The 18,591-nt window shown below is 42.0% G+C and overlaps 1 protein-coding gene across 1 annotated transcript in view; it reads left to right on the top strand.

Moving 5' to 3' along the window:
* Positions 1 to 18,591, top strand: part of LOC136833042 (myosin heavy chain, clone 203-like) — a 90,680-nt gene that overhangs the window by 46,893 nt on the left and 25,196 nt on the right. The window contains 2 exon segments of the mRNA XM_067094689.1: positions 1,751 to 1,836; positions 12,393 to 12,536. Of these exon segments, the coding sequence (XP_066950790.1) occupies positions 1,751 to 1,836; positions 12,393 to 12,536 (230 nt within the window).

The following is an 18,591-nucleotide window of genomic DNA, read 5'->3' as shown; positions in this document are numbered from 1 at the left end:
GCGTGATATCATCAAACAAGCACACATGCTCTAGAAATAGATGAAAAGTATTTCCAGAAAATTTAAAACCATATAAGAATACTGTCTTCATCTGGTGCTGAGTAATGAGTCCGGGGCAAGGAGAAAAGATCTAAAAAGGGACTGCTAGGTTAATAGTCAAGTTTTAAGATTTTGTTTTCAATTGTGCCAATTTTTTGACTGCAAAAATCATTTTGTCAATTTATTTTATTTTATTTAAACATATGAATTTCAATGTTGCTCCTTTTCTTAAACTTTATAAATTCCATAATTTTAGCCATTCTGAATTCTTGAAAGCTATATCATTGTGTTTGTGTTATCTGTTTGGGTCAGTTTGGGCAGAATCGAAATTGGCAGTACCAAGTTCTGAAGAAGAGTCCGGTACCGAATTAACTCCTAGCGCCAATCATAAGGCTACCAGGGCTGGTTGATTGAATTCCTGAGTTTGTGTAATACTTTCAACACTGGGGCAAGTTTATTGGCCATTCAGATAAATCTTCTAAATTTAGCCAATCTATGGTCATTGCGTCCGTGGCGTGCCCGGTCATTTCAGAGCCACATAACAGGAAGCATAGGGCTCTCGGCGAACGCACGATCACTTGGAGACCTGCCTGGGCAACTCCTGAATGATTCTCCTCCAAGACCATCTCCGTCTCCAGCCTCATTGTCCTCAACCACGAATCCTCCTTGTTCCATGCCGCTAGGTGGGTGGCAAGAGCAATGCCAGCTTGCTCGTTCATCCGGGGAGAAAATGGCAACCGTCCTGGTTCACTTTCGACCTGATTTGGAGCGCCCCTGTTGATGCAATGAACTATCAACCGGCTGTCAATACCAGTCTGATATGAATCCGGCTTTGATATCCTTTCTTCCAATTAGAAATACCGCCATTCTTCCAGGGTGTTTATTGGACAAGTGATAAGAATACATTGTCTGAACGTCCCTTGTACTTTGTACCATGAATACCATCCCCATAAATCAAAATGCTCCTAACCATTATCTTATAAGCTGGAGTGGAACTTTTTTGGACAGAAAAACTGTGGACCATCCGTCTCCCTTTAAATACCCATTGCCTGGAAAGCCTTTTCTCTGAGCTTGACCAATATGCTTCGACTGAAGGAATTCTGTTGAGGTCTTTTAATTTGCTTTTCAGAAGGGTCCGTCACTGAGGCAAATTGAAAACACGTGGATTCTTTCTTGTGTCAAGAGGGATGCTGTTGTTTTTCCAGAAATTTCCAGAGGCTATCTCCCCTTCAGAAGGAGGCGGGAGGGGAAGATGGCAGATCCCACTGGGACGCCACTGCAACCGGGGCTCAGTCATGGGCTTCTCCTGTTCAGCTGAGAAAACAGGACTGGAAGTGGATACCGTGGGCGACCTGGCCTTCCGACATTCTAGAACTGTTGGGCCACTACCCTCGTCCTAAACGCTGCTCAGGGATATCCTCCATGGGACCGGAGTTGCTGAACTACGTGTCCGCCAGGTTTCTAAATATCCTGGGTGCAATGTACCTTTAGCCCAGAAGACATCCCTGAAAACCGGCTTGATTCCCAGTCTCACCGGAGCTCCATCTCCGGCCTGCGTGAACACAGGGGCAACTCTCCAGAAGACTGATGGACAGCATTCTCTGGGGACCTGAACTGTGCTACGCCTGCTATGCGATTTATGTAAAGATTTCCAGGTCCCACAGATCAGGATCACTCTTTGCCATGATCTGAAGGTCTTTCTTGCCTGCAGGAGAACCTGCCTTCAATCTAGGTGCCTTACTTTCTTTGCGCCGGCTTGTTGAGCAGATTCTGGGTCCTGTGGGATATCTTGAGGCGGTTAGTACACCTGATCAGAGGAGGAGGTCTTTGGTTCCCCACCCCTAAACCTTTGGACGTGCTGTGTGCCCAAGGGCTGATGGACCACAGAGGTCTCTGAACCAGGTCACGCGACCACCATGATTGTTCTCAGTGGGATCCAGCGGGTCCAGTTCCCTCTACACGGCAGGTTTACCTCAGGCGGTGCAGGATTTGCCTCTGTAAGGCCGCCTCCCAATCCCCCTTGGCTAACAACGGAGGCCGTGCAACACGCCACGTGACCCTCTAGAATGGGTTATGCAGCTGAGCGCCAGCCCGTCAGTGCAACAAGGAATGGGCTGGTTGAACCAGCACATGTTGTTGAGAGCACCTTCTCGGTGAAGGGCTCTGCCACTACCAGCGGGACGCCACATGAACTTCTCCCGATGATGGGGTCTCTTGTGTCTCCTGAACCGCTTGCCTCCTTTTCAGCCACTGGTCCACGCCAGATTCTGGGATGGCTGGTCCTACTCCAGGCGAGCGCAGCACTCTGCCATCACAGCTCTTGTAGCCTGCACGTACACTGGTAATTCTCCCCTTCAGGGAAGAGGTTAGTGACGCCTCGAGGATCGAGCTCTTCACAGCTTGCAGCTCATCGGCCGAATGAGTGGCATCACGGGGGAACAGGATGAATTTCCTACATTCCAGCTTGGCGCACATGACCATCACGCCGGTCCGACTGAAATGCCCTCGCCTGGGGGCCAACACTTGAGCCAAGACCTGGAAGAACCACTGGTCTGCCACCCGTCGCCGCCTGGTCGCTTCTGTCATCCACGACTGTCCGGACCCTCCGGCCGGGCTAGCCAAAACCGCTGGCTCAAGCTTCGCCTTCGGCAGGGCTTCCGGTAGCTTACAAAGCCTGGGCGAGGCAGTGTGTTGTGCCAGCAAAGTAGGCGTCCAGCTTCCACAGTAAAAAGTGGACAGAGTGTCCCAGACTCCTCACCTTTGGGCACATCCAGGGATGTAGGGTCTGTCTTCCCTCAGGGAGGAGCCAGATGCCTTCTCGAGCAGTCGCCGGCACTAGCCACCAGGTGGGCAAAGAACGCCCATGGAAGAAGCCACCTCCAGGGCATGCTGTAGTTTGCCTTTCCAGCTGGTCAGTTTAGTATTCATCTGTCCTGCCATTAACCAGAGTGCGCAGGGAGCCAGCCTGAGCTTGGTTCCAGGGAAGATCACTGTCTCTCTGGAACCTTGTTCTGGGACCACTTCCTCCGTCAGCATCATTATTAGCCTGGATAATATATACAGAAGATGGCGGAAGAACTCATATATTCTTCCAACGTCGTGCGAGACCTTCCACAGTTAAAGTATATATATATATGGATGTACGCATATATTTATACACAACACACACACCGGCGTCAAACATATAGTCTGCTGTGTCGATATATATAGAATACTGTGGTTCGCTATATATATATATAGGCCATATACTACATATATTTGTCATGGCTGGTAAGCTTTCTGGTCTGAAGTAAATTTTACTCAACCTCCACAGAACAAATGAAAAGTTGATTAGCCGCCTCCCGGATCAAAGGCAGGCTACATTATTTTGGTTTTGATTGCCTATTATTCCTTTGCCGGAGGAACTTTGTATTTTCAGACTGAGGATTTGAAATCGATACAGCCATGGCTAACGACTCAGAGGAAATCAGATGGATTGACCGAATCTGGCCATAACTCAGAGAGGCCAGATGTGATGGCGTGATCTCTTCATTTCACGCCTCGTTTGTTAAAAGAAACTGGAACAAAAAGAGATGGATGAAGCAGGGGACCAAATAAAAGAGGAATCTTGGAAGGCCTGGTGTCCTCATCAGTCAAAAGACACTGCGGTTGAGGTTCCAGGTGGGTGGACCAAGAATCCTCCTTTGTGGGGATTTCCGCTTTTGGCTGGAAACAAAAGGGGTTTGGAGAAGATGATAGTGCCAAAGTTGTCGTGAGTTGAAATCTGGTATCAAGCCATCCGTGCGCGAGGTAAACAAGTCCCATCACCCAGCAACAGAGAAGGGCGTGCATGGTTTTGTGGTTCATTCCTTAAAGACTGGATGGAGAGGGACTTTCCCATGTTGCGGCATCAGATGAACTTCATCTACACAGTCAGAAAACCAACAAAAATGGACATCATTTGCCATTCGGGAACCTTAAATGATATCACATAATGAGGAGCGCTATCGAGTAAAGACTGTCAAATTACCTGAATGTCCTGGACAGTTTTTCTGTTTTAAGCCAAACCTCACAACCATCAGGGTGCCAAAGAAAGGACAGTCAGTGGAATGGCACAACCAGCGTCAGAGAAACTAGCGTTACTGGTTGAGTAGGCCCTTTCTCAAAGATCCTGAAAATCTGTTATCTGTTGAAGAAGACACTCCCATTTTTGTAATCTATAGCACCATATTTCAAGCCTCAGACACAGGAGTTGCTCCCAAACATAAACTGGTATCAATTTCTCCAAACTGTCAGAGTGAATTTCCAGGTAGCTCCCCTGTACTCGGGAGTGGAAGTGGAAAAACCAGGAACTAACCATAAAGGCTGCCAGTAAAATGGCCAGCGAGAATCCCAGGGTGTTATACCGGACTCACGATATCGCGAAGAGAGGTGAAGGAGAGTACTCCTGAAATGGAGTTTGACTTATCTAAAAAACAATAATAAAAATAAAATCATAACAAGTGATGGTAACCGAGACCGGAAGGATCTGCTGCTAGCGTAAAAGAATCATCTCACCCTATCTCCGCGGATAACAAGGCCCAGACAAAAGGATCACTGTTCATAACATAGGCGGGCAACATGTAAACCCGTGTCAACGTAACCCGGGGGGGGAGACGAGAGGAAGACAGGATCCCAACACGTTGAAAGTAAACCAACCACTCCACTCCACCAATGCGATACTGGGGACGATATGGGAGGAGCGAATCCCTCAACCAACAGTAGAAGTCCCTGACTGGAGAAACGCCATCTAAGCGTCACTCCGCATCAGAGCTGGTGCTGGGGGGAGGGGGGGGAGTGGGAGGAAGTAGGCTACCGGAAGGGGACAGGAGACAAGGAGAACATGACACCGCTCAGCTGCAACCATTCCTCCCAGACAATGAATCTGGAAGGGTAATCTACAACTGGAACTAGAGCCCAAAGCCCTAACATCTCCTAGAAGAAGCCTAATAAAAAAACCAAACCTAATATAGGTTAGAGGGGAGAGGGGTGAAAAAGGGGAAGAGAGACAGGAGGAGAGAGAGAAATTTTTGTGCCGAGAGCCAACAGGAAGCAGAATGGCGGGCAAGGGGGCGACAGCCAAGAGGAAGACTTTATCCAAGAACTCAAATTCCCAAATGGAGGAAGAGGACCAAGGGGCTCACTCTGACCCCAAACGGACCCCGGAGGATCAGCAACAAAACTCCCTCAACCTAGACTCCGCACCCAGGGCAAGGGATGGAGCCCACACTCCACAAAATAACCATCACATAAAAACTAAATTAGCAGGAAGTGTAGCCTACCTCGGGGTAATTTCAAATATTTCATAGTTCATCAGAGGCTGCCGCACAACCAAAAACAAAAACAAATAACCATTAAAAACATTAAAAATAAAATAAGAGCACCATCTTCAAATAAAATAACAGCCTAGAGACCAAATGAAAAGGAACCCAGCCTGGAGGGAGGGTACTGGAGCATCACTCCCTAAGAGAGGCCGAGCAGGCCAAATGCAAAACAAAAAACTTCAGTTGAAGTGGGAGCCACTGCACGGAACCACCAGGAAGGAATTCAAGGGGCAAATCTATCTATGGAACTGGGAGACCACTCCAATGAAAAGAACAGAAGGAGTCGCCTCGCTTGCCGACATGGCTGATAGGGACGCCGTGGCCATAATAAGATCCCAATATTTATGAAAATACGAGACCAAACAGCCAAAAAATAGATCAAAACCCCACAAGAAGATGGTACTTAACTTTAGAGATGGTAAAGGTGCTTGAAGCCATCACAGATGCAAGAAAAATTCAAAATGAAATGAAGGGACGAGCACACAAAAGAAACGAAGATAACACGTGCTAGAAAATGGAATGAAGTAGGTGGCGCTGGTGTCGCGAGTCCTGGCGGGTGTTGTGTAGGAGCAAACGGCTGGGCCACTCTTTTCGGGGTTTTGATATGAGAGATCTTTAGGTAGATTTCCGTGGTAGTGGTATTTTCACTCACCCTTCTTTATACAGACGTCTTCTAGAGGCGGCTCGACGGGGTAGTAACCCAGCTTTCAAAGCTCTTTTCTCTAATTTATATCTAGGCATTGTTGTACCTAGAAATTCGTGCTGCAATGGAATTTCACCGGCTGACACGGGACTGAACTCAGAAATAATAATAACTAATAATAATAATAATAATAATAATAACAATAGTCTAAAGATTTAATAATATACTTAACTTAAAGAGAGAAAACATTATTGCCATGAGCTCCATTTGACTACCTCATTAAAGGTGTAAGATTAGTCTGATTAGTGCTGTGATAAACCAGGGTCTTTGAGTGGGTATGCATATCAAAGTTGTGACAAATTATTTTAAAAAGTTTGTGTTTATTTTCTTGTTCTTTGTTACCAAAAAGGTGTATGGAACATTAATAAAATTATATAGAAATGTTTCTTTTCTTTGGGTTGATGAGTTAAGATTTGAAGCCTAAGGCAGTCACCTGGTTTCTTTTGAGCTCCTTGAGGATGAAACAACTGACTATGCTTTCTGCAGCGTAGGAAAAACCTATTTTTTTTTGTGGTGCTGTTAGATCCTCAAAAACTTCCCTTCGAAGGTATGGGATTTGGGCGAGGATCATCTTGCATTGACCAACAGAAAGTAATGGCTTCTTTGTGTCTCAGTGCCAGTCTGTTGTAACAATATGGTGGACTGTGCATAATTTATCAATGTCACTTCCTCTTCTTGCAGGTTTTGGTGTCAGCAAAATAAAAAAAAATCACATCAATTGAAAGAAGACAACATATACAGTACTGTATAAAAGAATTTTCTAAAAAATTTTCCCTACCTCAAGTGAGTATTAGTTGGTCACCATGGGGCTCTGACAGGTTGAGAAGGTAGCCTCATTTACAAGACTGAAGTAAATTTTACCAACTTATATATTTTTTCTAATAAAACCTGTTTTTTTATTTATCAATTATTATTAAGCTATCTATACAAACCAGAGAAGAAATAAAAGCAGTAACGTTTTTTTGCATATTTGTTGTATTAAAAGGTTTATTGAGGATAGCAAGGTTGTATGGGACATTAAGAATTAATTTATATTTTTTGCTTTTGTTTGATTTATTAATAGTGTGTTACTGTAATTTCTGTTTAGTGTTATTTCAGGAGAAAAGTTAGCAGAGAAAAGGCCAAAACAAAAACAGGAGACATCGTTTTGTTCATACATCTGCTAAAACAAGATGGTGTGCAGTGTGACTCATGAGGAGCTTGTTCAGATGCAGTACTTTTCCCCTTCACGTAACTTAAAATGGTGTTTTCAGTTTTGTATAAACCAACCTATCAATTTGCATATGCCTGAACCTGCAGTCGGCATCTCATGGACACTAAAAAGAAGAAAGAACCTTGCTTGACCAGGCAGGTCAGTGGGCTTAACCTCTGGTGGCGTGATTGAAAGTTAAGTCATTTCCTTTGTTTTCATCAGGGAAAGCAACAGTTTGTTGGTTTTGTTCCTAAACAGATTAGATTTGTACCTTTATTTTTAAAATATTTTCTTCATTCACATTTCAATTGAATTTCAATTGTACATCTGGTGTAGATTGGTGGAATTGTACACTCATTAGTATTTTTATTTGAAATTATGTCCTTTTGGTGTGGGGTGTAAAATATGTGTATGGTTACAGCTATTATGATATACAGTATTATGGTGTTAGGAAGTTTCAGTGTTTTGCGTAAGTTCAGTGACTGTGCTTTATTTTGTGTATATATTTTTGTGTACTTTTAGTGCTTTGAATATTTTATCCCAGTATCTTCAGATAGCATAGATACTGCATGAACCCCATGACACCCTTATCAGCATCGTCACATCAGCGGTCATAGTTATAATTAATCTCGCAGGCCTTACCTGCCCGACTAGTTCATTTCATCTTCTGATTGTTCATTTAATGTAAATATACGTAATCTTAAAACCTACCATAATTGTTTACTTAAAACTGCCTTGTGATTAGAGCCCTCAGCTCAGTTATATTCCCCCTTTTTCTTTGTTTTTTTTTATGATTACCTGAATCAACTGCAGTCAGTTCCCAAGAAATGATTGAGGTAAGTAACATAATCTTTCATTTAGAGTCTATAACTGGCTCATGATAAGTATTCCCTAGGTAAAATAGTAAAAATGGCAACCTCTTTGCCTTTGATCTCTCAATCTGCACATTGCAGATTGAATCCTTGTCCCCTTGCAACTTGCAGTTATCAGTGATTAGCTAAGCTAAAAACTTGATGGGAGATAAGAAACAAACCCTAGCGTAAAAGTCTGTAAGCGCACAGTCAAGGAGTTCTACACAGTGAGTACTCTGGTATGTTTTTATTTTATGTTAGGATAGGAAGTGAAATTGTGACTGAAAATATCAATAGGGAAACATTAGGCCACGTACATGGTAACAAGATTTTTCACAGCAAAGAGAAAGCATATTTTCCAAAACACAAGTTTTGTGACTAATGCATGGTAGTCTGCATGTCTTAACTTCTAGGTAGCTAGGCAGTGACTTATGAAATGTTGTAAAAAAGGAAATAGTGTGTATATGTCCTCCCTGTGTTATCCAGACAATTTGTCGTCTTGGAATTTTAGCTAGGTACATGTTAGAATCCACGTGGGTCATCCAGCAAACTTTTGTATTGCTGGTTAAGAGTTTTATCTCTCTCTCTCTCTCAAACTTCTTGTATTCTCTGAGAATCTCTTCTCTCTCTCTCTTTCTCTCTCTCGTAGTGGTTAGGAGCTGTTAGGCAAATGTATAACTCTTCATTATAGAGTAAATCTCAGAAAAAACATAGATAAAAGTTGTAAAGTATTAGTAAAATAATAGCAGTACTTAATAGTAGTAATAGCAGTCACGAGGCATTTTATTCACCCTCATTATCATCAACAAGCTATAAAAAACATACATCTCATCATGAGTAACAGGCTCCATAAGTCCATTCAGCAAAGCTTTTCCTATTGAGCAAAAAATACTCCTCTGCCCAAACATTCATCCATTCACATAATCTGTCAGTTACATCAGTCGGTATACGTCACAAAATGGATTACTTATGGTGCCAACCTTCATAAGCCTAAGCGAGGTTAATACACATTTCATAACCTTGTTGTCACTGTCATCCTCTAAAAGCCATTCCCTGTACACCATCATTGTCCTTCTGGCCAGGTGTGTACTGGATGACTCTGACTGTCAGTCACATGATGCTGAAAAAAAAAGCATATACCCATAAATGCAGTCGAAAAAGTTGAGTTCAAATCCCTGGTTCGCACAAAATCGTGATAATCCTTCTAGACAAGGCCTAATGTAATTTCACCTGTTGGACGTGAACTCCTAATATCCCCATATGGCCATGCATGCGTAGAATTAAATTCATTGACTAGGATGAATAGTTGCTGGAGAAGCACCTCTCTCATACACATTACTATGCTCGAAATTCAGTCATGCTTTGCTTTTGGAGGAGGATGAAAGGTTCCAGTCAACCCGAACTTACGCAGGTTAGGTTGCAGAAAGTTTGCGCCAACGGTCTCTAAAAATGCTGGTTGCCCCTATTTCTAAAGTTTAAACACTAAATATGACCTAATCATGCTCCCAAATTATAAAGATTAACATTTAAATGAAATTAAAGTTACTGTAATTTCATTTTAAAAGTTAAACAATAAATTACCCTTAAAAAAAAGAAACAAATGGTTGACATAAAAATAGAGTTGGAGAAATTCTGTCTCTCCTTCCCTTCCAGTCTATTTTGAAGTCTTCTCTACCTCTTTTAACAACTTCTTTATTCTACATCTCTTTCTCTTTGTTCTGAAATGCTTTTCATGAACAAACAGTGTCTTTTATTTGGAGACTAATACAACTCTTAGTTATTATGTCTCTATTTTAGAAATGTATTGCCACACTAGCGCATTTACACTTTGTGGATACGGTACAGGTAAATTAGATCAAATAAACTATCTACTGTACAGGGTAAGACATACAGAGAAATAATAAGTTGCAAAAATGTGTGAGTGCTAACTATGACGAGAGAGAGAGAGAGAGAGAGAGATAAGGGTTGTTCTTACTTAAATGAGTGAAATTATTTTTCAGTTATTATGGAACAGAGGATAAAACTAGAAAGAGAGAGAGAGATTGTCATACTTAAAATATCAAGTTAAATTATTTATGAATTATTACGAGGACAGAGAACAAGAGAGAGAGGAAAGGGAAAGTTATTCTTATGTTAGATATCAAAAATTCAATTCAGTATTAAACTAACTTTTAAATGAAATTAAAGTTACTGTAATTTCATTTAAAAGTTAACTTTCAACCATTATCGTTAAAAAGAAATAAATGGTTAGTAAATATGAGGAGAGTGTGAACATTTAGTGTACAATTTTCTCTCCCCATTCCACGATCTATTTTTAGAAGTGTTCTCAACCTCGTTTTTAAAAACTTCCATGTTCTGTCTCATTCTCTTTGTTCTGAAATGTTCTATGCCTTTATGTTTTAAAATGGCGCATGTACGGTTTCTAGATGATACAGGTAAAATTAGATCAATTTAAAATTATCTACAGTTAAAGACATACAATACAGAGAAACAGTAATATGTAGGAGTTAAGCCAATAACTATGAAGAGAGGGGAGAGAAGAGAGAGAGATAACAGTTGTCCTTATTTAAGAGGTGAAATTTTCTATGAATTATCATGGACAGGAGAGAATTAGTAGAAACCTTTGAATTAGCTAAGACATCTTTGACCTCCTTGTCATGTGTGATACCTCCCCCTTCTTGTCATACAAAATGACAGTCTGACAGATATTTGTTTCAAAGCTTTACATAGATGACTAGAAGAGATTTGCTTATTTACAGTTATATGTGTTTTATAATATAAATATTTTGCCATTATTATTATTATTTGAAAATTAGTTTATTATTAGGTAAAAAATTTATTTAATAAAACAAATAAACATACCTGTGTACATATACCAGAAAAAATTCTCTCATCTCAGTAAAGAGAGATGAGAAAAAATTATTACTTTTAATATTTGATGTTATTTAATGGACATATAAAAACTTGAAAACATATATAAATTACATAAAAAATTAAACATAAACGCTTTTGCAGGTTTTCTCAGTGTTAGTGTTGCAAATGTTAGCGTGTCTGAAAAACTGTAATATGACAATTAGTTAGGTTTCAATGAAAAATTTGTGTCTGTGGTCTTATATTCAGATAAATGCAAGTTTGTGGTATTACTGTACACACATTTATCAACAACACAATTATAACTTTGTAATTAATCTATGTCCCTCGATGACAAACTGTCCTCTATGAGCACATGCATAAGTGTACTTCTAAAATGGCTGGTTTCTAAACCGCCAGTTTGCTGTACATAAACCTTATCTCCGCTGCTCCAGTATCCCAGTGTCTCTCAACACATTTCTTTTTTCATTGTTAAGGTTTACGCTACATCCTGTTGGGGGGGGAGGTTATTGTTTCACAAGTGTTATGACACTCCCCTAGTTCCCAAACTTAACACGTATCGGAACTTCCCAAAAAATACCAGTTCCCTGTGAACCAACCCATTTCCTACAAGGCAAAACCAAAATTGGGAATGGGCAAACGCTCCCCGAACCAAACATTAAGATTCACGCTATAACCAGCCAAGTCCATGCGTGAATCCGAACCCAAGTCCTACAAGACAAAAATGTAAAGTCAGTTCCCTGAGAACAAATCACATCCTATGAGGCACACCAAAAACCCCAACCTTCACACTATAGCCATGCGTGAAATAAACTCCAAATTACGTCTTTCGATACATATTAAAAATCGTTCATCATGAGCAACTGAGCCTTATTCAGACATTAAAATTCGTTCATCACGAATGACTTAGTGTTATTCAGACATTAAAATCCGTTCGTCATGAAGAACTGAGTGTTATTCAGGCATTAAAATTCGTTCATCATGAACAACTGAGTCTTATTCAGACATATTAAAATTCATTCACCATGAACAACTGAGTCTTATTCAGACATTAAATTTTGTTCATCACGAATAACTGAGTCTTTTAGACATAGTGAAACCGTTTCATCACAAATTTTGAGTCACATTCAGGTACCCTGAATCTGTTCATTTTGAACAAGATTGAGTCTCTTCAGACATATCGAACCTGTTCACTCGAAGAGCCCAGAGTCTTTTAGACATATTTGAAACCAGTTCATCACAAACAAACTTTGAGTCTTTCGAGACCTCTGAAATTCAGTTCTCTACAAATCAGCAGATTCTCAGAGCCCCCCACCCTCTTTCCTCCCAGGTATTGTCCTACAATGCCTGCAATGTAAGCAGAGGACTATAAAGCATTCACTGGGCTTGGGCAGGGGCTGGGATTGACAGGACAAACCCTGATGGACTGGGTCCAAATGAAAGCAGATGATGCCAAGAGGGAGAGGGATGGAGAACAAGCTAGGCTGGATAAACTTGCAAAGAAAGAACAAGAAAGAAAGGATAAGAAGGAAGAACAAGTAAGAAAGGATAAGAAGGAATAACAAGAAAGGAAGGATAACAAGGAAGTACAGGATAGAAGGGAGAATCTTGCAAAGGAAGAACAAGATAGAAAGGATAGGTTGAAAGGAAGAAAAGCAGCAGACCCATGAGCTCCAGATGGCCCAAGCTGGCACTACCAGCTCCTTTCCAGCCCCTGGCACGTCCGCCCTCACTCAGGCTCATATCTTTATCCCCAGGTGGTCCAAGGCCAAGCACAAGGTGTGGCTCGATCAGGTAGAAAGGGTCCTTGGCACATACCCACTCACTTCCACCGAAGTCTCCCTACTCGGGAAAATTCCTCGGAGTAAAGGTTCTAATTGCTTTCAACACCCTCCCTGAGGCGGATCAAGGGAAATTGGTGGAGGTGCGCAAGGTGATCATAAAGGCATACAAGATCACCCCCGAATGCTGGAGACAATGCTGGAGAGGCCAGATAAAAGCAGCAGGACAGACCTGGTCTGACTGGGCATATCAATTCAATAGAGCCCTCTATAAGTGGCTAGAGTCCCTGGGAGTCTCCTCTGCCGAGGACATCCTCGAGTGGTTCAAGATTGAAAATTTCTTATACTACACCCTTTCCACCCTAGCCACTCATGTCTGGGAAAAAGCCCCTACGACCCTAGTGGAGTGCTGTCACCTCGCGGACACATGGGACACCCATCACACCCATGCAAGCTCATTGGGATGCAAGATCTGTCCTCCTTCTTTCACATCCGGCACCCCTCCACCAAAGAATGGGCACTCACAGAAGCCCATTGTATGTGGGTACTGTAAGAAAGCCGGACATCCCACAGAGCAGTGCTGAAACAACTCCACGGTGCCTTTCAAACCCCCTCCCAGGAGTCCACCACAACGAGTCCCCCAACTACTGGGGTACCAAAAAACAAGCCTGCACCCTCCACAGGGGCAGTGCTACAAAGAGATTACAGCCAGAGGTGTTGCACTGCTTGCAAAGTTTATGGCCACTCAGCCACATGGGCAAAATGCCCTAATAATAAATCAAGTACTCCCGTCATTGCTTTGACATTTACAGATCCAAAGTCCTTAGGCCCTCCAGCCAAGGGTCCTATATATATGGTACCTCCTTGAGGTAGCTACCCTGCACACCAGGTCAAGGCATTTGATGACTCCTGCGTGAAAATTTCCTTCATAAGGAAGAACAAAGTTCCCTATGGAGCTAACATTAACCGATGTAAAATTGTCACAATTTAGGGTATCAGTCAGTTTAAAATGACACTTCCTACTGTTCAGTTGAGAGTCACAGGACCTCATAGATCCAAAATCTGCAACCTCGCGGTAGCAAGCTATATTCCTGGAGGTTATGACGTCCTCCTGGGCCAGGAACTCCAGTCCCCATCTAAATTACAGCAATCCAGGGGTCCAAAACCCTCAAATCATTCATTAGGCATGAGTAAGCCTAACATGCCTGCATTCATTCCACTGCCAGTGCCACTTGAGTACAATGTGCAGTGGCCACCTCCCATCAAAGTTGATTCCAGGTCCTATTCTAGTGCAGTGCAAGAGCACCAACTATATATATATATATATATATATATATATATATATATATATATATATATATATATATATATATACTATATATATATATATATATATATATATATACCAAATTTTTAGTAACATAAATCAAGAGAGAGCACATTTTATTCATTTGATTATATTTGTAAATTTCAGGGAATATTTTTTTATGACAAAATAGTTTTTTAGTGCAAAAATCAGCCTTCTAACTGTCATAGTTCATAGTTATATATTAGAAAAATAAGCAATTTTTTTCTTTGCTGTTTTCTCCAAAACTTAATTCTTCAAAATAAATGCTTATAACTCCAAGAAGACTGAACCAAATTCAATGAACTTTTACAGAGTAGCAATATAATTATATATCTTGATGTTGTGCTTGGGAATTAATTTTGAGTTAATTTTTTCAAATGCAAAAAATTAATTTAGAGTTGAATTTCTAAATTTCCTTCTTGAAATTTCAATATTAGTTGGAGAATAAAGCGGTAAAATTTGGAAGCAGATCCCCTTCATTCATCAGGTGGCTATAAGCGGTTACTCTATAATGGAGCTTCCTAGAATCAACTCCTCCTTAATATCATTTCAACCACTTTAATATCATTTCACAGTGTCAGTTTTTGAGCATTGTATCTATAATGGGTGAAAAAACCAGTTTAAGAGCTCAGCTGCCAACAGGTTCACTACAAGGAGGTCCCTTCTGTACTATAAAGGGGTCTCTCCTGAACCCATGGAGGGAGAAACCAGTTTCTTTCCACAAATTTCCCTCTCTCTCTCTCTCTGAGTTATTATTTAATTATTATATATTATTCAATCTTATAGTATTATTATTTCTGGATCGGGTCCTTGTCACCCGGTGAAATATTCATTCAGCACTAATTTCTAGGTAATTCCGTTGCAGATACCAGAGAAAACTAAATGAAATGCTGGAGTTACTACCCCAGAGCGAGCTCCACTAGGTAGATGGAGTCGTATGGAAAAGGGTGAACCAAAAACACGGAACTTATCCTATAGAGATTCCCAATGTCAAAAGTCCCAACGAGAGAGGTGCGATACAAGCCCCATGCACTACTCATGGACTGTATACAAAATAACACTCAGTCAGCATTCCATTTAGCACGTTTTTCTGTTCACCGCAATTCCGTTGTGATCCTTATTTGTGCTCTATTTTGGATTTTTTATGGCATCCTCGCAAAGGTTCTTCTTCAGTTACTTGAGTACCAGTGTTTTTTGTTTTTTTAGGCGGTTGAGGCTTCTTATTTTTTGTTTAATAATTAAAGGGATTTATACGCCTGTCTCGATCTCCTCTCACGTGTCTCTTGACCTCTCTTGGTCTTGGGTGCGGCATGTTTGTTTTGTGTTTTTATTTGTATCCCTTTTTATTTGGGATATTTTACCATTAATGGTCCCTAACTTAGTGTGGTTTTGATTAATTTTTGTTTGTTCTGTACCCATTTACTACGAGAAGTGCTGTTTAGCGTTTGGAAGGCTACGAGCTACCCTCGGCCCGTGCTTTTATCATGGCTTCATTACGAGTGATTTTTAGTACGGGAGTGATGTTTAGCGTTAGGCTACGAGCTACCCACTTTCCGGGCCCATTAAGCCTTTACTGTGGCTTTCATTACGGGAGTGATGTTTAAGCGTTTAGACTCTGAGCTGCCCCCTCCGGGCCATTCGGCTTTTTATCGTGGCTTCATTAAGTGTTGTTGAGCTTAGGGCTCACGACTTCCCCCTCAGCCCATTCGCCTATTATCACGGCCTCATTATGCTTTATTTTTTGTCCTCACTTCTCTTTAGCCTTTGGATCTTATTTTCACAGTACTGTTATGCTTACTTTGTTTTTATAATTTTGTTTATTTTAGAATTTTGTGTTCCCTTCCTGGTCAAGTGCTGTCTTGCTGTTTAGGTTGACGTGTCTCTGGCCTATTCATTTTATTTTGGCTTTATTTTGCCTTGTTTTAGACTCCTACTTCTAAGTGTAAGGGAAACACAGCATCAAATGCTTACATTTAATTTTGACCTGTGCTTGGATGCTTTGAATTTTGTTGACCTGAGATACTTCATTTAACTGAGGTCACACATGTCCTCTAACACCCATGCTGTGGTTACCGCTATCCTCCTGCTACTGCAAATTCTTATAAGATACCTTTGCTTTATTATGATTTTTTTTATATTTATCGTTATCCTCATTCTCTCTCCTGTAGGCTTTCCTTCCCTTTGTTAATTACCAGCGTTAGGTTAGCCTAGGGGTTGGCTTTGTACACTTTTTCCCTTCGGGGAAAAAATCGTTATGAGGGACGATCTCGATCTGTACGTATGAGTTTCATGTCTGTGATCTCGTTCTGTACATGTGTGTTTTATGTCTGGTGCTTCCCTTTGTTTGGTTTTGGCTTGATATATTGCCTCACGTCCACCCTCTCTCCTGTTTCGGCTTTTCACTTAGGCTAATGTTCCTAATAAGTTAAGCTGGAATAGCGAGGGTTTACCTGCGTAGCCTATCCTAGTTCAATCCTTCTTTGGGTTGCTTACCAATGGTGACCGGGAGTGCTCTCCCCACTCCTGTTCACACTTCTTTTACCGACTATATATATGTTATTTTGTGGTTTCGAGAGTCCCCTTCTCTCCCTTTTATCCTTTGCTCTCTCTCTCCCCTTGGTTTGTTTTCAAAGTTTGTTAACTTTCCAAGGCTTGAGAGCAATTTATCCTTATTTTATGTTGTAGCCTACATCCCCTCCTCTGCATTGATTGATTGTCCTCGGTGTGTCTGAGTTGGCACTCCACCTGGACCTGAGGTGACCAGGAGTGCTCTCCCCACTCCTGTTCACACTCCTTTTATCTTTCATTGCTCTTCTGGCCGTTGAGGTTTTTGCCCTTCCTCTCTTTTTCTCTCGCTCATGTCGTGCAACACAGCTTACATAGCGAGGGGATCTATGAGAATCTCTGGGCGCCCGGGGAGTGCTGTCCCACCCCTGGTCGCTGCTTTGGGTTACCAACCTCCTGGCCTATCCTTCCCCCTTCCTTTTACATCGACGAGGCCAGTTAGCATTCTCCACCTAACTGTCTTCTGCTTTATTTACTTTCGGCGTTCCCCCTCCTTTTTCCTACTACCTGTTCGGTGTTTTGTTATCTTATTGGGTGCTCTCCTTGCTTACTGCTACGGCGGTTTTAGTGTTTAGCGGTCGGCGTTTATTCCCCACCGCTATCACTTCGTTCAGGATATCCTCCTCCGGGGTTTTCTCTCTTGGCTCTGAGTGCGCCCACTTCCGAACAGTTCATAACCTTCCCACATTTTTTGTTCAAACATGATCGCATTCGGAATGTTCCGTTGACTCTGTTTTTATGTCTATGAGTTTTGTCCTGTTAGCCTGGTTTTCTCCCGGTTTTCTCCGGGGTTTTCCTGGTCTGACTAGGCTGTGGCTGCTACGGTACTCTGCTCCGGCATCCGCTCCAGCATGCTCTTTTCTCATACGTTTTTCAGCTGGTTTTGTCAAGTGCAGGAATGCTCCGCTATCCTGCAACAAACCAGCGGTCACGGAGTCTATAGCTCCCATTCCGGTGCGCAGTCTGTTTTGGATTTATAGTTTGGCACGGAAGGTTATGAAGTACGCTATCTCTCTCGAGCAGGCTTCTTGATGAACCCGTAGGGTTTTATATATACCTGTCGGTTTCGTCTCCGCCAAACTCCGCCTCATGTGACTTATTCTTGACTTGAAGGTTGTAAAAGTACGCTATGCTCTCTCCGAGCAGGCTACTTGATGAATCCGTAGGTTTTATTTACACCATTCGGGTTTTTTATCGCCTCCTTTGGCTTATTATTAGTCGTTTGGCACCCGGCAGATTGCGTTGTACGCTATGCTCTCCCGAGCAGGCTACCTGATGAATCCGTGAGGTTTCATATATACCTGTCGGTTTTACCTCCGTCAAGCTCCGCCTCATGTGGCTTATTAATAGTCGCTCTTTCGCGATAAATCGGTAGGTTTCACATATACGCCTATCGATTTCACTCCGCCAAACTCCGTCTCCGGGCGGGATTTCGTTAACGTCGGTAGGTTTCATATAAACCTATCGGTTCTCCTCCCCTCTTGTGGCTTATTAATAGTTAATCTCTCGGTGTTTGGGCTCTCCGGCGAGATTCTGGTGGGTCGGTAGGTTTCTAATACGCCTATCGATTTCCTCCGCCAAACTCCGCTTTCCGGCGAGATTCTCAGTAAATTGGTAGGTTTCATATACACCTATCGGTTTTTCCTTCGCCAAACTCCGTCTTATATAACTTATTAATAGTTGTTCCTCGGTGTCTGGGGTCCTATTTTTTCCCCCTCCTGAGGCCGGCCGCAAGTCTCGTAACTCTTCGCTTAAGTTAATTGTTTACGGAGAGTTTTCTGAAGACGTTATGGCCTTCTGTCTCGCTTCTCGGACCTGTGAACATCGTCCCGGAGCGATAAGTAGGTGCGGAGTAATTGAGGCAAACCTTTTCCGCTTAGCTCGGAATTAGGTGAGGCA

The sequence above is a fragment of the Macrobrachium rosenbergii genome, chromosome 51, assembly GCF_040412425.1.
Source record: "Macrobrachium rosenbergii isolate ZJJX-2024 chromosome 51, ASM4041242v1, whole genome shotgun sequence".
In the NCBI taxonomy this organism is placed as follows: domain Eukaryota; kingdom Metazoa; phylum Arthropoda; class Malacostraca; order Decapoda; family Palaemonidae; genus Macrobrachium; species Macrobrachium rosenbergii.
The sequence above is the reverse complement of the archived record's forward strand: the minus strand, read 5'-3'. Positions and strand labels throughout refer to the sequence as shown.